The 18339-nt window shown below is 45.1% G+C and overlaps 1 protein-coding gene across 10 annotated transcripts in view; it reads right to left on the reverse strand.

Moving 5' to 3' along the window:
• CNTRL (centriolin) overlaps positions 1-18339 on the reverse strand; it is a 90400-nt gene that overhangs the window by 17629 nt on the left and 54432 nt on the right. For all 10 annotated transcript variants that reach the window (XM_044265010.1, XM_044265011.1, XM_044265008.1 and 7 more), the window contains 14 exons: positions 17860-18005; positions 17052-17259; positions 16387-16566; positions 14385-14564; positions 13522-13638; positions 13123-13267; positions 12484-12632; positions 10566-10755; positions 9027-9340; positions 7159-7364; positions 4701-4893; positions 1387-1517; positions 1122-1262; positions 891-1017 (listed from right to left, as the gene is read on the reverse strand). In XM_044265010.1, the coding sequence (XP_044120945.1) occupies positions 891-1017; positions 1122-1262; positions 1387-1517; positions 4701-4893; positions 7159-7364; positions 9027-9340; positions 10566-10755; positions 12484-12632; positions 13123-13267; positions 13522-13638; positions 14385-14564; positions 16387-16566; positions 17052-17259; positions 17860-18005 (2427 nt within the window). The remainder of the gene's footprint in view (positions 1-890; positions 1018-1121; positions 1263-1386; positions 1518-4700; positions 4894-7158; positions 7365-9026; positions 9341-10565; positions 10756-12483; positions 12633-13122; positions 13268-13521; positions 13639-14384; positions 14565-16386; positions 16567-17051; positions 17260-17859; positions 18006-18339) is intronic.

Raw genomic sequence — 18339 nt, forward strand, 5'->3', positions numbered from 1 at the left:
TACCTTGGCAATGCAAGTCAGGCAGGGATTTTAAAAACTCATTTTGTAAATTAAGAAAAAATTATTTACAATTTTAAGGATAGTACACACGAATTTATATAAAAAGCAGAAAATGCAGACATGTGAAAGGAAGAAAACAGAAGATATTCATAATGCCTCCTTATCAGATGACTGATTTGTACTTTGATATAGACTAAAAATACAAGCACAAGTGTTCATTAGCACATTTAGCATAAGTGATCTCAGGATGCATCCTGCTTTGGGGCTTGCTTCCTTCACTCAATAACATATTCTATTGATTTGGGATCCAAATGTGGATTGGACTCTACTCTTTTTTTTTAAAAAAAGATTTTATTTATTTATTTGAAAGACAGAGGTCACAAGCAGGCAGAGAGAGAGGGAAGCAGGCTCCCCGCTGAGCAGAGAGCCCGATGTGGGGCTCGATCCCTGGACCCTGAGATTATAACCTGAGCTGAAGGCAGAGGCTTAACTCACTGAGCCACCCAGGCGCCCCTGGACTCTACTTTTTTTTTTTTTTTAAAGATTTTATTTATTTATTTGACAGAGAGCACAAGTAGGCAGAGAGGCGGGCACAGAGAGAGGGGGAAGCAGGCTCCTCGCTGAGCAGAGAGCCCGACGTGGGGCTCGATCCCAGGACCCTGAGATCATGACCTAAGCCAAAGGCAGAGGTTTAACCCACTGAGCCACCCAGGTGCCCCTGGACTCCACTCTTAATCACTAGGAGATACAGCCTCATTTGTGCTTTATATCTTCTTTTGTATTTTCCAGTCTTTTCTACAATCGAACAGGCATTACTTTTTATAATCAGACATTATCATGTGGGTTTCAAAGCAGCACGAGCCGGTTTTCCAAGGCATCTGTTTCCCTACCTGCCTCCTCAGCTTTTCCAGCTCAGCCTTCTTGGCCTGCAGGAGGCTCTCGGACTCTTGAAGGACCTGCAGGTGGTGATCCTCACTGTGCTGCGCAGTCTCGATGTCCTTCCGCAGCTTCTGCAGCCTGCAAACACCGGCAGCAGCACTAGAGCGGGGCCGAAGGGAGGCTGGACCCCCAGCGCCGTCTTCCGGCTCGAGCCCCGTGTGCCCAACGGGGGCTGTACTTACTCTCCCGTCAGGACCTCCTTCTTCTTGTTGAGACACTGGAAATCTGAATCTTTTGCTGCCACAACTTCATTTATTTCTTTCAAGATTTCCTCCTGCTCCATTTTGTGCTGCTCCAAATCCTTTGTGTCAGCCTGGAGCAACCTAAAACACACTGTCTTATTCTCCAAGGCCCCTTAGACTTAACCAGCCAGTTACCATAAGGCGATTATTAGCCCGTCGGAACCAAACCTCCCATCTCACTGACCAGCTGAGGGACTCCACCTACCTGAGCTGCTGGTCGGCTTTGACAAGGTTAACAGCGGTTTCCTGGGCTCTCTTTTCTAACTCCTCAGCATCTTTCTCAGTTTGCAATAAATTTTTCTTGGCATCGGCGAATTTCTCAATGGCATTTTTTGTCTAAAAAAGACACGGTCATTGAAAGCAATTCAGTCACCATACTCCCTCACAGCTATTGTGGTGTAAACTGGTACAACTCTTTCAGAAAACAAGGCAAGACAAAAAGACCGGTAAAGATGTTCATTCACAGGCGCCTGGGTGGCTCAGTGGGTTAAGCCGCTGCCTTCGGCTCAGGTCATGATCTCAGGGTCCTGGAATCGAGTCCCGCATCGGGCTCTCTGCTCAGCAGAGAGCCTGTTTCCTCCTCTCTCTCTCTCTGCCTGCCTCTCTGCCTACTGTCAAATAAATAAATAAAATCTTTCAAAAAAAAAAAAAAAAGATGTTCATTCATGCTTCTCCAATTCTCAGAAAAGAATTCAGGAGTCAAAACTACTCCACAAAAATACTCACTGTAGATTGGTATATAAAATGACAACACATCAACACAACAGAGTACTGTGTAGCCTTTAAAATGACAACATAGCAACAAATGTTGATATTATTATGTTGGCTGAAAAAAATTCTTTTAAAAGGTACACTACTCTAAGAGCAGCTATGTAAAATTATATCTGTGCCCACAAAGACAAAAGGGCTACCCAAAAGAGAAACAGTCCCTTGAGGGTAGGGAGGCAGTGAATCTTTTTACTTAAAAATAGTCTGTATAGGGACGCCTGGATGGCTCAGTTGGTTGAGCATCTGCCATCGGCTCAGGTCATGATCCCAGGGTCCCAGGACTGACCCCACATCGGGCTCCCTGCTCGGTGGGGAGTCTTTTTCTCTCTCTGTTTGCCTCTCTCCCCCTGCTTGTGCTCACTCTCTCTCTTTGTCAAATAAATAAAATCTTAAAAAAAAAAATAACCTGATAATTATTAGGCTATTTTTTTACTTAAAAATATCTCCCAATTAAGGGACAACAAAGGGATTTTATCAATATTCCCTCCTCTTAGAGATTATTGCTGTACTGTATTATCATGCTAAATAAAACCTCACTGACTTAAAGACAAACACAAATACTAAATATTTTTATTGAAGTATTTAAAGATATTCCTATAAAAGATTTGGCAAAAACAGATTTTTTTAAAAAAATCAACTTGGTTTCCTTTTTCCATCTAAAATAAGAGGCTTAAAACAATGTCACCACAGGTCCAAAAATAGTGTTTGGTTTGCACTTGGCTGAGCAGTGACTCACCTTCAGGCAGAAAGCTCGTTCTGCAGTTGCATTAAACTCATAGGCGTATGTTAAACTAGTCTACTAAATATTCCATGTGGATGAAAAGGACTGGCAAGCTCCTAAACAGCTAGATATATATATTTTTTCATTTAAAACCAATCAACATATAGTGCACTATCAGTTTCATGAGTTGCACACAGCCCCCTGCTCATCACATCACTCCCCTCCTGAATGCCCATCACCCAGTTTCCCCATCCCTGTCTCCCTCTCCCCTCCAGCAACCCTCAGTTTGTTTCTTAGAGCTAAGAGTCTCTTGTGGTTTGTCTCCCTCTTTGATTTCATCTTATTTGATTTTTACCCCCTTTGCCTTTGTTCACCTGTTTTGTTTCTTAAATTCCATATGAGTGAAATCATCTGATATTTGTCTTTTTCTGACTGACTTATTTCATTTAGGGTAACACCCTCTAGTTCTAACCACGTCATTGCAAATGGTGAAAAGATCTCATTTTTGATGGCTGAGTAATATTCCACGGTATCAGACAGCACATCTTTCCCCATTCGTAACAGCTAGATATTTCACTGTCCTTCCTTCCACGCCAGAGCTGGTTCCTATCAGTTTCATCAGCAAAGCACTGGACAAAATGCACTACATGCTCCAGAAAGTCACATTTCTAAGTAGTTTTTGGTCTGTTTCTAGGTTAAGTTTTAACATACCTGGAATCTTTACAAAACACATCACCTTCTCCCCCTCTCCTCCCCCTTAAGAAGCTGCCTCCCTGAGTCATTTTGGGAGGCTGAAGGGCAAAGAGCTCACCAGCCTCGGTTCACTTACTACCTGCCAACTACCAATAGTTTTAACATTCTTTTATATACCAGTGGTAAATTCTTCTCTAGTCCTGCTCACACCCATGTTCTCTCACGATCATGTAACATGTGACAGAGAAGGAACTGGTCATCTGAAAAGACACCAGGATGTTTTTCCATTCTTATTAAAGCCATCACTCACAGAATTTCTTTAATAAATCCTTCATTACAGTTCCCAGGTATTAGATTTCTATTCATTTAAATCTGTCCATGTTGAAATAACAACATACAAATGGTAGTTCCTGAAATGCTCCATGTGGATCTGGGACTTCTACACTCTGGAATTCTCAGACTAAGAAAGGTCTCTTGGTGAAGCAGAACTTCAGCTGTGTGCCCCTGGGCTGGCTACCAGCCTCCCTGTGCCGCTTTGCTGAACTGAGATAACTACCACCTTGCAGGATGCCAGGGAAGTTAAAGGAAGCGGCATTCATCAAACAGCCAGTGTGTGGCCGGGACAGAGCCCCAGTGACAGGGAGCTCCCTTCCCTCCTTGATTTCCCTCTGTGTTGTAGTCTCAAGAACACTACCTCAGACCAAAAAATACTTGACTTTGTAATGTCCACTTGGAGAACAAATAGTAGGAAGAAGTCTTTTGAGATAACACTGCTATTTTAGAATATAAGACTGACCTATTTAATACACAGAGCTAGCTGAGCCCAAGCAATTTTAAAAGACACACACAGGATAAGGAAGTAGTGTGTGTCAGGAACTCAATGACTTTAGCAGCATTCAATATGCTACTTCACTTAGGGGTGCCTAGGTGGCTCAGTCAGTTGAGCTGCCTTTGGCTGAAGTCACAACCCCAGGATCCTGGGATCGAGCCCCACATCTGGCTCCCTGCTCAGTGGGGAATCTGCTTCTTTCTCCCGCTCGCTCTGTTGCCCCCCCAACACTCTTGCTTCCTCTCTCCCTCTCTCTCTAAAATAAAGAAAATCTTTTAAAAAACATGCAACTTCACTGAACCCTTACTGAACAGCTTTCCTATTCTCGGCCTGACAGATGAGGAGTGCAAAGCTGGGGACTTGGGGGGCTGACGCAAACTCTCACAGCTTTAACGGTGGCCTGAAACCCAACCGTCTGCCTCGGGGACCGTGTTCTGGTCTGTTTTCTTCCTAGTCCTTCATGCCGCCAACAGTAAGCTGCCTCACCCCAGACCACAACAGAACATACTTTCTCTCTCGTGCACGAAAGTTCCGTTTCGGCCTCCGCCAGCAGCCGGTCGGCTTCCCTGAGCTCTGCGCGGCGCTTCAGAAGGGTCCTCTCGAGGCACTCAATTTCATCGACAATATCTTCATGGTGTTTGAGTGACTTCTCTGTTTCTAGTTCATTCACAAGACTTTCAACATTTCCATCAATGAAGTCTCTAAAAAATCATATGCCCACACATTAAGACATTTTAAATGCGGACGATATAGACCCTTGTAGCCTGATAAGAAGACGTATGATGATTTTCTAATTTCAGATGAGAAGCAGTGGGAGAGACAGCTGCGTCTGACTACGTTCAAGGCCTATGTTTACACTTGCATTCAACATGGTATGCTGTTGGGGGCGCCTGGGTGGCCCAGCCGGGTAAGTGTCAGACACCTGATTTTGGCTCTGGTCATGATCTCAGGGTGGTGAGATCAAGCCCCATGTCGGGCTTCGTACTCAGCGTGGAGCCTCCACGAGAGTCTCACTCTCCCTCATCCTCCCTCATCCTCTGCCCCTCCCCCTGCTCTTGCATGCATTCACAATCTTTCTAAAATAAGTATCTTTAAAAAAAAAAAACCCATAGTACACTGTTCACTGTTGACAGTAAGTACACAATATGTATGAAGTATGATGTAGTTGTTTCATCTTTTTTGATTCGTCTTTATTTTGGTCAGCACTTCTGAAGACAATGTTGATATTTCTATTCTTCTGTGGTATAAAAATAAAACTATTATCACACTAGTCATCCATTCCCTTCAAACTGTCTGTCAAGTCATAGCTCATCAGCTGCCTCAAAGACGACCTAATTTTGTGATTTACTCTGTTCTGCCAGAGTAAAATTATAGTGACAGTATTTGACAAATCAGAAAGCAAGACACAGGACTCACGAACTCAAAGCTAACATGTCAAAATTATTTGCAAATGGAAACCATGACAGAAAAACATGCAAATGAATTAATCAACATTAACAAATTCTTTCTCTTTAAATAAAGGCAAACAGATGATCTTTATTGTCTTCTTTGGACATTTTTGTGTTATCCAAATTCTTTAAAATGATCATTTATTATACTTTTAAAACTAGGAGAAAGGGTAGTTATCCCGCTGTCTTATTTCCTTCCTCAAAAAACCTCACAATAAAAACCCTCTCCCCTATCACATACCTACAAAAGTAACAGCATAATCATCTTTGAAAACTTCAGACATCTAGTTCCCATCTTTTCTTGGTGTGACCCTTGCTTTTCCCTGCCAGGTCTATTAGCCAGTCACATGTGAGCTCCTAGAAGGCAGAGATCACAGCTCACTCACCTCTGCGACCTCCACAGATCTCTCCCCAACCTTGATGCCTGGGCCAGTCTGGCTTACACGACAAAAAACTGGGGAACAATCATAACTCACGGACTACTGCAGAAGATGGGCTTCTACCTATCTGATGCACTCAGCAGATACTGCATCTTTTAACGGGCCCTGTGCCAGATGCCAGGGCACAAGGAGGGAAGCCCAGCCATTGCCCTCCTGGGCTCCTTACAGCAAGGCATCAACAGTACTTCCTTACAGCAAGGCATCAACAGTACTATGCCCAACGTCGCCAGCCCCAAACTGAGAAAGACCTTCACCTGGAAAGACAGGGTGGGTTTAGGCACAGGTAGAGAAAGCATTTTAGGCAAGGACATATGGGAGGCAGGAGAAGATGTGGTGTCTAGGGAACCCACAGAAAAACAGACAGGGTGTGTGGGAGAGAAGGTAAGAGACAGGCAGGGTTCAGATCTGGAGGGTGGGGTGCATTGTGTTGGGACTGCATCACATGGGAGAGTGGCATGCTCAGATCTTAGCTATGTCGAGGGTAGAATGGAGAGGCTTGACACAGAAGGCCAATGTGGAAGCTATTACAACAACCAAGGACGACATGATTAAAGGCCAAGGCAGCAGTGATTAAAGAAGGGGACCAGCTTGACAGCTCTTTGTATATATTTGTAGGACCTGGACACCATCTGGTGGCTTGGGAAAGTGCAGAAAGAGGAGCTGAGGACACCGGGCATGTTTTTAGCCAGAGTAACTGGGGAGGGTGGATGGCTGTGCCATTCCCCAAGAGGGCCTACAGGAAGAGCTGATTGGGATTACTGGCCAAGAGAACTCAGACTTGCACTGCACCCCCTGGGAGTCGCCTCGAGGCTACTACTTTAATTGAAATTCAACTCTATTCCTCACTTCCATTAGCCACATTTCAAGGGCTCAACAGGCACATGTTGCTAGTGACCACTGTTCCAGACAGCATAGATCTGCAGCATTTCCACGATCACAGAAAGTTCTACTGGACAACACTGATTTAGGTTATCTTAATGAGCCAATATCACAGTTGGAATATACATAAAAATTGGAATCATAAAATAAATCATAAAAAATAAAATGGAATCATAAAAATAAAATGGCTAATAATTACTTTCGCTGTTGATGTTGCTGGATAGTTCTATGTAATTCTTCTACTTCATACTCTAAGTCTTTCTTCTCTTGCAAAAGACCATCAATATTACGGTGCAGTTCTTCCAGTTCTTTCTCCGAGTGCCGCTTAGATGCTCTCATGCACGGTTCCTGTTTCTCAGATTTTAAATGCTGCAATATGTCTTCTAATCTAGAAACTTCATTCTCCTGAACAAAGAAAAAAAAGCAGTACTGAGAACATCACTTGATGTTGCTCTTCTTTCCTGCCAAAAGCTGCAATTAACTGTGCTCAAGATGCTACCTACAACATGAAAATGGTGGTAGCTTCTAGGACTTCAATGTGAGAAGAAACATTAAGTCAGGCCAATTTTCCACATACCACAGAAGAAACTGATGCAGAGAGCTTTTAACTTCCCCATCGGCCCAACTCTGGTTGATTCACATTCCCCAAGCACCTCTTACACATAATCTCTATCTCCAGAGGACAGCAAGTAGCAGGAGAGAGAGACACAGGTCTCTCCCTCCTCTGGGCCCAGGGAGGGGAGCTGTCTGGAAGGCTGCCCAGAGGGAGAGGTGTTTTGCCTGGATTTTGAAGAATAAAGGACATGGGGAAGACCTAAGCTGAAGAAAGAACACGCAAATGCAAAGAGGTCTAGGAGGGCACGTGAGAAACTACAGGACAGTTGGGTACTGCTAGCGAGTAACAGAACCAGCTTAAGAGGGGATCAATCACATGCCAAGCCGACTCACTGCTGTAAACACATAAACACATGTGCGCTGAGACTCTGCAGGCCTACGCGGGTGACTAATGTTTGAACCACATGAGCACCTGCAGGCCCCCGGCAACCAGCCTGACCGATTGTTTGTTCTGGTCCTTGTCTTCCTCTCAATCTCCTGGGAGGAAAAGGAAAATCTAAAGAGCTCTAAGTTTCTTGAGTTTGAAGGAGGAGTTTGTAGTGCATTTTACTTCTTTAGAACCACAGAGTTAACAAAGCAAGCTAGGGATTAGCAAGTAATCTAGCCTTAGAATTACTAGTAATCTAGCCTAACAAAATGAAATACACTAAAAATTTATGCAGTTAGGTCAACTAGGCTGTCTACAAATGTTAAGAAATGTTATGCAGTCATAAAAATGCTGCTTAAAAACATATGTAAAACCATGGGGAGACTGCCTGGGTGGCTCGGTCCTTAAGCATCTGCCTTCGGCTCAGGTCATGATCCCAGGGTCCTGGGATGGAGCCCTACATCAGACTCCCTACTCAGCGGGAAGCCTGCTTTTCCCTCTCCCATTCCCCCTGCTTGTGTTCCCTCTCTTGCTAGGTCTCTCTGTCAAATAAAATCTTTTAAAAACCATGGGGAAAATGCCTGTAATGTTAAGTGGGAAAAATAAAAAGCTAAGAATTATGAAAAAAAAAAATCATGAATCTCACCACCTAGAGATAATCCCCACCACAACCTTGCTGCTCATAAGTGTGAATACGCAAGCACATACATGTGGATGTGTGTTCAGGTGCGGGGACATGTGTGTACAAGCACAGGCACTACTATGTGAACATACTTCCATGTACACATCAGTACTTGTCCTAAAAAATATAAAATAAGCTCTCCAAAAATGGTTAATTTCTGGACTGAAAGCATTTTTTGTTATAAGATGATTAAACAAAGCATTTGTAGACTGGCCTGGTATCCTAACTCTTGTCCAGAAGAGTATGTTAATAAGAGAATGCTTAACTCCATTCTAAACACAAATCTTATGAACACATTTGGGACATAATCTGTTCATAAATAGGTCAAATCATTACATATATACCCTTATTCAGTCTCCTGTGGAAGCAGTGTGGACAGGGGGTCCTGCATCTTTCCACTTACCAAGTTATGGTGTTCCGGGACGTTGCAATGCAGCACCCCCATGGGGATGAGAGGTACAGAGAAGTGGGGAGGTGGAGGCCCATACACGATGGGAGCCCCAGCGGGAGGTGGGCCATAAACAACAGTGCCAGGGCTGAGAGGTTGGCTACTTCTGGGCAAGGGAGGAGGGGGCGCATATAGGGCCGTGCCCTGCGGTACAGGCGAACCGTCGGGAAACACAGTGTACATCATGTATCCATGAGGAGGTACAAATGGGTGGTCCTCTCGGTCCTCTAGCTCGCTTTCTTCCTGGCTATCTCCTCCGCTGTCTGCATCTTGAAAGAAATAAACGGAAGAGTGTTTTACCCCATGGCTTATTAGATAAACAAATTTAGCAGAGAACGGTAGCATTTAGGCCCAAATCCCCAAGATGCGAGAATGAAATTTTGCAAAAAAGGTCAAAGCGGTTTTGAAAAGTTGATCAAAACAGGGACTCATATATTTTCAGTGGCTGATAATTGAGTTTTTCTTATGTCTATCTGTTAATTTCCTTTTTTGGGGGGGGGGTCTTCATTCATTTATCTATTCAGCAACCATTCGGGTGCCTGCTTCAGGCTACAGAAAGGAGCAGGGAGACCCACAGCTCTCAGCACTTACCACGATCATGATGCACAGCCCTCTAAGCTGCTGGCTCTCCTGGTTATCTCCCTGACAGGCAAGATCTACATTTATCACTGCTGATACACAGCCTAGCACACAGCAGGCACTCATCAATAGCTCCTGAATAAACACATTCTCCGAAGGTGGCATTCCCCTTTTACACTCAACAGTCTCAGAGGAGCGAAACACTCTGCCTAGGATTGCGCAGCTAGCCACTGCAAGAGCGAGGGCTGACTCCCAAGTCTGACTCTTCCTCTTGGAGCTTTAGAAGATGGACCTGTAACCCTTCATTTTAGCCAAGCTAACCACCACCATGACACAAGAATGGCGGCACCTGCCATGGCCCAGGAGTGCAGGCAAGGCAGCATGGAGGAAGGCTCCATAGAGGAGTGTTGTTTGCGGGCCTGAATCTTGTTGAAGGTTGAGCAGGAATAGATTTAGGAGAGGAAGGAAGGACATTCTTTATTTTTTTTTTTTTTAAGATTTTATTTATTTGACAGAGATAACAAGCATGCAGAGAGGCAGGTAGAGAGAGAGGGGGAAGCAGGCTCCCTGCTTAGCAGAGAGCCCGATGCGAGGCTTGATCCCAGGACTCAGAGAAAATGATCTGAGCCTAAGGCAGAGGCTTACCTTACTGAGCCACCCAGGCGCCCCAAGGAAGGACCTTCTACTAAACAAGTTTAAAACAGGGAGGTGAGCGGCACACGGCATGCTGTGGGGATCTTAGGCAGCTGGGATGGCTGACTTCGGGACAGTAATGGGAAGTGAGACAAGAGGTCACTGGCCAAGGCCCAGCACAGAAGGTCATGCAGAGTAAGCTAAGGAGTCTGGCTTGTGTCTTATGGATTTCAGGGAACCAATACAAGAGACACGCAACTTCCCTTCTGTGATTTAACTTACCTCTATTTGAAAACGATTTATGTAACCCACTCCTGATGGGAGAATACACCCAGTATCCCGAAACAGGTGGAGGCCCACCGTCCTCTTTTCCATCCTGCTGTCCATGACGTGCTTTTCCAACAGGAGTTGAGGCTGTACACTTTAGGCCGACACCAGAGTCCTTGGTGGCCTGGGAACTGTGGCTGGAAACCTAAAATAGATGATAGAAGAGCCCATTATTTATCAGAAATGAAAAGGCTGAACTGGAGAAATGCTTATATCTAGAACAAAGTTGAGATGTGGCAAAGTTGAGAAAGAACTGGTTTCTTTTCATAGATTCTGATTCTCATTTTTCAGACAGAAGACAGACATGATTACCCAGTCAAGTCAGATAAATGGCCTGAGGGTGGCCTCCGCGCCAGTACTCCTCTTTCCTCGAGGCTTCTCCCCTTCTGCCTTGTTCTTGATGGCCCACCAACAAAGACCGAGGAAACCAGTGAGTTTTCAAGGCCATCTGGGATATTAGTCTCCTGCTGTCTTGACGGCCCACCAACAAAGGCCAAGGAAACCAGTGAATTTTCAAGGCCATCTGGGATATTAATCTCCTGCTGTCCTGGGAGCCTGGCGTGGGCCAAGAGGCTCTACTCCGCCACCCTCCCTCCTTTTCCAGTCATAAACAGGTCTGCTTCCCAAACCCTCGGCCAGCTCAGCCTTACCACGTTACATCTAACCTACACAGCTTCCACCTCCAACCATGGTTGTCAAGGCTGTCTGGATTCTGGTTAAGTCGACACAGCCCTGGGATCCTAATATGTCAGCCCCTTCCCCCTGACTGTTGCCTGCCAGCTGATCCTAGCAGGGTGTCACCCAGCCCCTCTGCTCTGGATGTGAGCCACTTACTGTCCTCTCCTTCTCACTTTCAAGCCCCAAACCTTGGCTTTTTGTCTCCTGAACATCCCTCGGGACCATCTCTTCTCCTCCAGCTCCACTGCTCTAGCTCCAGCTTCTGTCCCTCACGGAATGAGTTCACATAACGCCCCTGCACCGCCCTGCCCTGCCCCAAGTTCACCCACCACAATTCGGGCTCCCACACTCAGCCCAATTACTCCTCCTAAACTACGCCTCTGATCACAGTACACACAGCCTCGGTCCCCAAGGTCTCCACAAGTCAGTGCAAGAGATTTTGAGGCCCTTTTCAAAAGCATGAGCCCAATCTACTTTTCCAGACTCACCTTTCACTGTTCCCATCCAACCGTCCAGCCCCACAAGGCTACTCACCACAGCTAAACCAACTCCCCCCTCCATACCTTCCTTCCTCCTAAAAGGCCACCCCTTGAGGGCTAAGTGCCGACTTCATGACTGTGTGTGACGCCTTTTTTCCTGAACTTCCCCACTGAGGGATCCCTAACACTTCTCTATACCAGAGCACACAGGTCAAGTCTGTTGTCACGTGCATGCCACTGTGGTAATCACACAGGTATACCTGTCCCCCCACCAGTGCATGAACTCTTGGAGAGCAAGGGCTAGACCATTCCTCACGGCACACCCTCCCCACCCCACATAGCACCTGACCTAGATTTCAGTGAACACAGAATGAAACGTGGGCTAAAATCAAATGAAATCCAGGCACCCAGTTTTCTATCAGATTCTGCACAATTTTATACCCATTTCCAACAGGGCATCTGGGCTCGTCACCTTATCTCCTTGCAGTATCTTCTATCAGGCACCCACAACATGCTACCTGAGCAGGAATGGGCAATGGCAATACTCTTGAGAAGGCCCTATTTTCACCTCAAATATTAAGAACCCTTAAGAACCTCAATGCATTAGCTTAGACATATTATTCTTGACACCTTCTTCACAAATTGGGGGAAGAGAACATTGTCACATTTCCTTCAAGAAAATTCAGTATACACTCCCAGCATCACAGACTTCCTACTTTTGATGATGATGGTGGTGGCATAAAGTACCAGTAGCCTCGTCTTTTGAAAGGATCTGTCATGCTGCTGATGTAATCATTCTGATGAGAAACCTCACGTCGAAGTTCGGCAATTTCTTCCAAAACATTTTCAAAGCTTCCTTTGTTATCTGCGAAGGAATGCCAGTCTGTGAAATTGGGCCTGAAGTCATCTATTTCCCTCCTCTCTCAACGTACACGAGTGATGCCATGGCAGCCAATGACTTTGATCAGCTCCTCAAAGCCAACTTTTCAGCCTGTCCCATGGTAGTTTAAGTTTTTGCTAACACTTAAAGAAGACAAATAAACCCCTCTGTTGCTCATTTATAAACTGAACCAGAGAAAGAAAACAGATCTGTAAACATTGTTTCTTTTGAAAATTCAAAAATCTGTCTTTGTAATCAAGTTTCTTAAAACTCCACTTACATAAAGTGTTTTTTAAATTCTTTGCTTTTATTCATTAAGCTAATTATCACAGCTTGTAAAGGAAGCATGGAATTGATCTATCACAGTTAAAATAAATTTGCTATGGTGAAAAACAAATGGGATGATTTTCTTTTTTTTTAATGTGATTTGACTTGATTTTAGAACAACTACCCAAATCAAAGCCCAATACTTTACCAGCCCCGGTGAGGTCCAGTAAATTCCGCAGCCTTGCTATCTCTGTCCTTTGTCTCTCCATTGTCTCATTTAGTTTCTCCATCTCCACCACCTGTGAGTGCGCTCCTCCAGTGCCGACATCTATTTTCTCCATCTGATTTTGATACTATTAAAATATCACATACACAAAGTTGTCCACGAATACTCTTTCCCAGATGCACTTATCCTTGCAACTCGATTTAATACTTCTAGAACTTTTACCCATGCTTTCCTCATGAGGATGCCACATCACTCCATGTATTAAAATCACACTCTGCCTGGCACACTTCCAAATTCTCTGAGCAGTCACCTCCGCTACTTTTGTCTTTTAGGAACCGACACAGGCCCATACAGAGGAGATCTCAGAGACCCGGCACTGACCTGCTCCTCTTTATCTCTGAGAAGGTTCTGCAGGAGTTCGATCTCTGCTTCCGCTCGGGTCAGATCCCTGGCCGCTTGCGCTGCCTTTCTGCTGAACCTCTCCGTCTCCTGCAGCTCCTACTGGGACAGAGGTAGGAGAAAGGCAGCACTGCTGTCATTCGCTGTCTTCTTCAAGTCTCCCCTCCTCTCAGATCGACGTCTTTGTTCTCACCCAATTGCCAGCCTGGCTATCCCATGAGCGTGTGGCGCTGGGTCCCACCCTGTCCTGCGCTGTTCCCATCACTTGGCAGCCTGCTCCACCCCTCCACGGGGCCAGGTGGGCGGGGGGCTGCATCAGAAAGAGCCAGAGCTAACTTCTTCACTAATCTCCAGTCTTCCATGACTGGGGTCTCTCTGGACTCCCATTATTAACTTGTCTCTCCTGTGAACTATCATCTTCATCTCAGGAGCATCTGTACCCTTCAGACTGCTGGAGTCAGCATTTCAGTCAGAAGGCAGAACAGCCCGAGAGGTCACTATTATCTGACTGCACAAGATGAAAAGTCTGGGGTTCAGAAGGATGACAAGGCCAGCCTTTGAAACCTTGGTTCAGGTGTGTACGCACGCCCATCTCCTAAGGCAGAGCTCTACACTCTGAGGTGGGGAGAGTATGTTTCATTTGATGGTTCCTGTCAGGGCTCAGGAAAGGGCAGGACCCAAGGCAGGGCTGTGATGAAATATAATCCATAGGTCTGACGGGAGATAGACAACTTTCCAGTGGTTTCTAAGATAACCAAAGTCTATAACAAAAGAGCAATAATACAAGCGGCTAGGTTTTGGGGCAGCAGTGCCTGTGGAAGCTCGTTTTAGACACGTGGACTCACCTCTGCTCGTTCCTGGTTAATTTTCATCACAGTTCCATGAAGGGACTTGAGCTGGTCTTTGGCAACGGTGAGCTCAGCCGTGGCTAGCTTATCCGAGGCGGCCACAGCTTTCTTTAGTTTCTTCAATTCTCTGTCTAAACCAAGAAACCGTTCCTGAGACTTGGCATCTTCAAGTTTCTTCTAAAATAAAAGAAACATTAAACTCATGAACTCATTAGACCCATGAACAGTGCGTCATTCGGCAGCAGTGAATGAAGACACAAGCTCCATGAGGGCAGGGACTCTGGTCATTACTACCCAGCCCACATCTAGAATGATAATATCTGGCACAAAGGAGGTACTCCATAAATAATCATTGATTGAATGAATAAATAAAATCAACTAAAAATTGTGTGGTAAACTTAGAATGAAATCAGTCTTCTTAGTCAAGAACCATAAGCGATCAAGCAAGATTCATTTACTCATTGGAAAACCATTTCCCGGTACCATCACCAAGTGATGGACCAGACCCTTGTGACTGCTCAGTCAGGCCCTGGGAGATGGTGGTAAGTAAAGCAGACCGGGCTACTGCTCTCAAGGAGCTTATGAGAGACAGATAATAAACAAACGCTCAGACAAATATATAACAAAATGGTGGCTAGTAACTATCAAGGGACAGAACAGGGTACTTTTTGAGAGAACAGCAAGAAAGACGAAGATTGGTGGGGAGGGGGAAGTCAGAGAAAAGGGTGGGGAAACGTGGTCCAGGAGAGGGAATGGCATGTGGGAAGGCTAGGAGAACTTGGCATTTTTGAGGAACTGAAAGGAGGAGCCTGGTGAGAACAGGAGGGAGCAGATAGAGGTAAATCATGTCAGGCCTCATAGGCTTAAGAATTTAGGTATTTTTCATCAAAACAACAGAAGTTCCTGAGAGGAGGGAAATGGCTGGGTAGGGGACAGGGACTAACAAGAGTCAATGCCTATTTCTGAAAAAGCACGGTGGTGGCTCTGTGGAGCAGGCTCATCGGTGGGAGCGGGAGCTCGGTCAGGTAGCCGTAGACTGGGGTGGTAGTGGCATCGGAGAAGGAAAAAAGGAACTATATTCCAGATATATTTTGGGGGCAGATACAATAGGACTCGGGAACTGAAAGGTTCTTGGTCAAGTATGAAGCAAGTCACTCGCTGGGGCTGGGAGAAGGGAGAGTGACAAGGTATGAAACGGTGGGGCACAGGAGAGTGAACTGACCAGAGAGAAGGGTAACGCTGCCCATTTGAGGTTGATGACCAAGAGATTATAATGATACCGTATGCCTGGGTGGGTGACATTTTTCTGCAGAAATGCTCAGCATGGGTATCAGCGCAAGAAAGCATACAGCCAGTTCTGTTGGGCAAGTGAGACAGGAAAAAAGGACAACAGATTTGAGGATATTTGCAAAATTGGCTATAGTGGGGGGGGCACAGAATTTAGGTCAGGTGATGATGAGGAAGGTGGACAGGAAAGCCTAATAGACAGAAAAGGCAGGGCTCATGCCTTGGAGTTGTCCATGACATTGAAAAATTGTCAGTGTGGGGTCAGTGGATAGAGTTACGAGCAGCATGGGATTTCAGAGGTGGCGGGCGCAGTTTCTGAACTGGCCAAGGGGGAGGATGTGACGATGGGAGAAGATGGTTGAGGTGGGGTGGAGAAGCAAAAAGAGGCCAGCGTGTCAGAAAGGAAGATGGAGAGTTAAAAAGTAATTTCCCATGGATATGTCCAGTTGGGCAAGGGGTTTTAGAAGAGGCAAACTCAAGCCATCAGCACTCACGCTCTAAGGTCCCTCCTCACATGCCAGCTCGCTCGTTTTCATCAACCACATCATCTGTTTCAGGCCCGTTATTTGACCACATGCATCCCGGTCTCCCCTGGGGCCAGTCTGCCTCTGGGCCAGCAACCTGTGGACCAGGCCCTGCACAGAAGGCCTGCTCGTGGGGGGCAAGACCGAGGCGTGGGGACAGAGGTGTAACGTTTTCCGAGTCTTCCTACCTTTTTCTCTAACTCCCGGAGTTGGGCCAGAATTCTCTCCTTCTCTTCATCAGCTTCCTGAAGTTGGAGATCTGTAAGGCCTTGGATTTCCTCCATACTTTTTAGATTTTCTTGCAAATAGTGAATTTCATTCTCCAACTGCTGGATTCTTGCTTCGTGCTGCCTCTTATCAAAACTAATCTGTGAGGAAATCAAGTTTCGAAGAGGATTTTTAAGCAAAATAAAATCTTTTTAGAGAATCACATTTCATTTTACTAAAAGAGGGTAATGAAATGTTGTACTAATGAGTTACAGGGCATGGTTTTATCTTGAATGTTCTCTAGAATCCACTTTAATGGTTGTATCATTGTTAAAAGAATGACAGCCAAAAAATCAGATTCTGGCACGATACCACACCCCAGCAATGTAGTGTTGTTTGCCTGCATGCTCAGAAATATTTCTTTCTCACCTGCTTCCAAAATAAGGAAAACACAGCCACAAAGAAGCCTGACTGATACCAGTAACCACATTCACAGCTGACTTTCAGTCACAGGCAGTTTGACTGGTTAAGAATGAAAATAACAGTAAGTATACTGTATTTACTTCAGAAGGAAGCACTGCAATTTGTTGAAAAACAGGAATATTGGCCAAACACTCCCTCCAGCTGCCTCCCACCCGCTTCTTACCCGTGCTTCCAGGGCCCTCTCGCAGGCGTGCCTGAACTCTTCTTGCCCGCTCGCCAGTTTCTCTTGCTGCAGGGCCATTTCTTCCTGGAGTTTTCTCTCCCTTACTTGTGCTTCCTGTCTTTCCCACTGGGAGCGTGCAAGGATTTCACTGAATTGTTTCTGCAAATCAGCAAGACTTTTCCCTAAGACATCTGAGGAAGTATGGATTCTGGTAAGGGGAAAGAAAAGATGGTGTGAATTTTATGACTCGTGTCAGATGCCGGGTGCAAACATGCTGGTAACAGTGCAGGAGGAGAGAGAGCTGTCTGGAAGCCTGGAACGGGATCATCAGTCACAGCAACTCAGAACTCAGCACTTCCTAAGTGTAAATCATTGTTTTAGCTGATGACCGCTGTCACTCTGAAATCACAGGCTCCTAGGGGGCCACCAATGCTTGCTCAAAGAATAAATGTCTGTTTCATGTATTTAAATGAGACTTGCTTTTGATATTTATTTTCTACTTAAAATGCATAATGTGGCTCTACTTCCTGACCATATGCAATGAACTTTCAAGAAAGAGTTACTCTTAAAACTTCCTGCTTTTTAAATTAAATAATACCAAAAAAGTATGAAAGATTTAAAATGTAGGAAAAAAATCAGTTATAGGCAGTTTGAACGAAGCAATCTTGTGTCTCAATCACGGAAACAGGACACAGGAACGCTTACAAAAGAATTCGGCCATTAACAGAACTTGGGAAGGTGAGTCTCTATGCACCTCTTGTTCCTCACTCAGCAACCTCAACACCTGGAGGTCCTGATTTTTCATTACCTCATTTCCCCAGCTCCTGACTTCAGTTTTTTCCTTAGCTCATCTACACGAGCGGCCACTTCTTCTGGACGAATCAAACCATCAACCACATGGTTCAGGTGACTCTGGAAATCTTTAAGTTGCTGTTTTAATAGGTCATTGTCATCCTAGGGTCAATGGTGAAACGGGGAGGTAAAAGTTACCAAAACGAAATTTAAAATACACACATTATCCATACACAGACTATAGTACTTGTCATATGAGAGTTCTATTCAGTTCTTTAAAAAATGCTTTCTATTTGGGCTGACAATATCCAAATCTACCCACCAATGTAGTCACAAAAGACAGAACCAGGCATTACAATGTTTCCTGATGTGATACAAAAATAACTACCTATGAACACTACCTATGAATGTCTTCTTGCTGAGAAGTAGTTAACTTGAATGTAAATAAACCTCCATATGTAACATAAGGACATATGAATCAATACCAGAAAAGACA

The sequence above is a fragment of the Neovison vison genome, chromosome 9, assembly GCF_020171115.1.
Source record: "Neovison vison isolate M4711 chromosome 9, ASM_NN_V1, whole genome shotgun sequence".
Taxonomy (NCBI): domain Eukaryota; kingdom Metazoa; phylum Chordata; class Mammalia; order Carnivora; family Mustelidae; genus Neogale; species Neogale vison.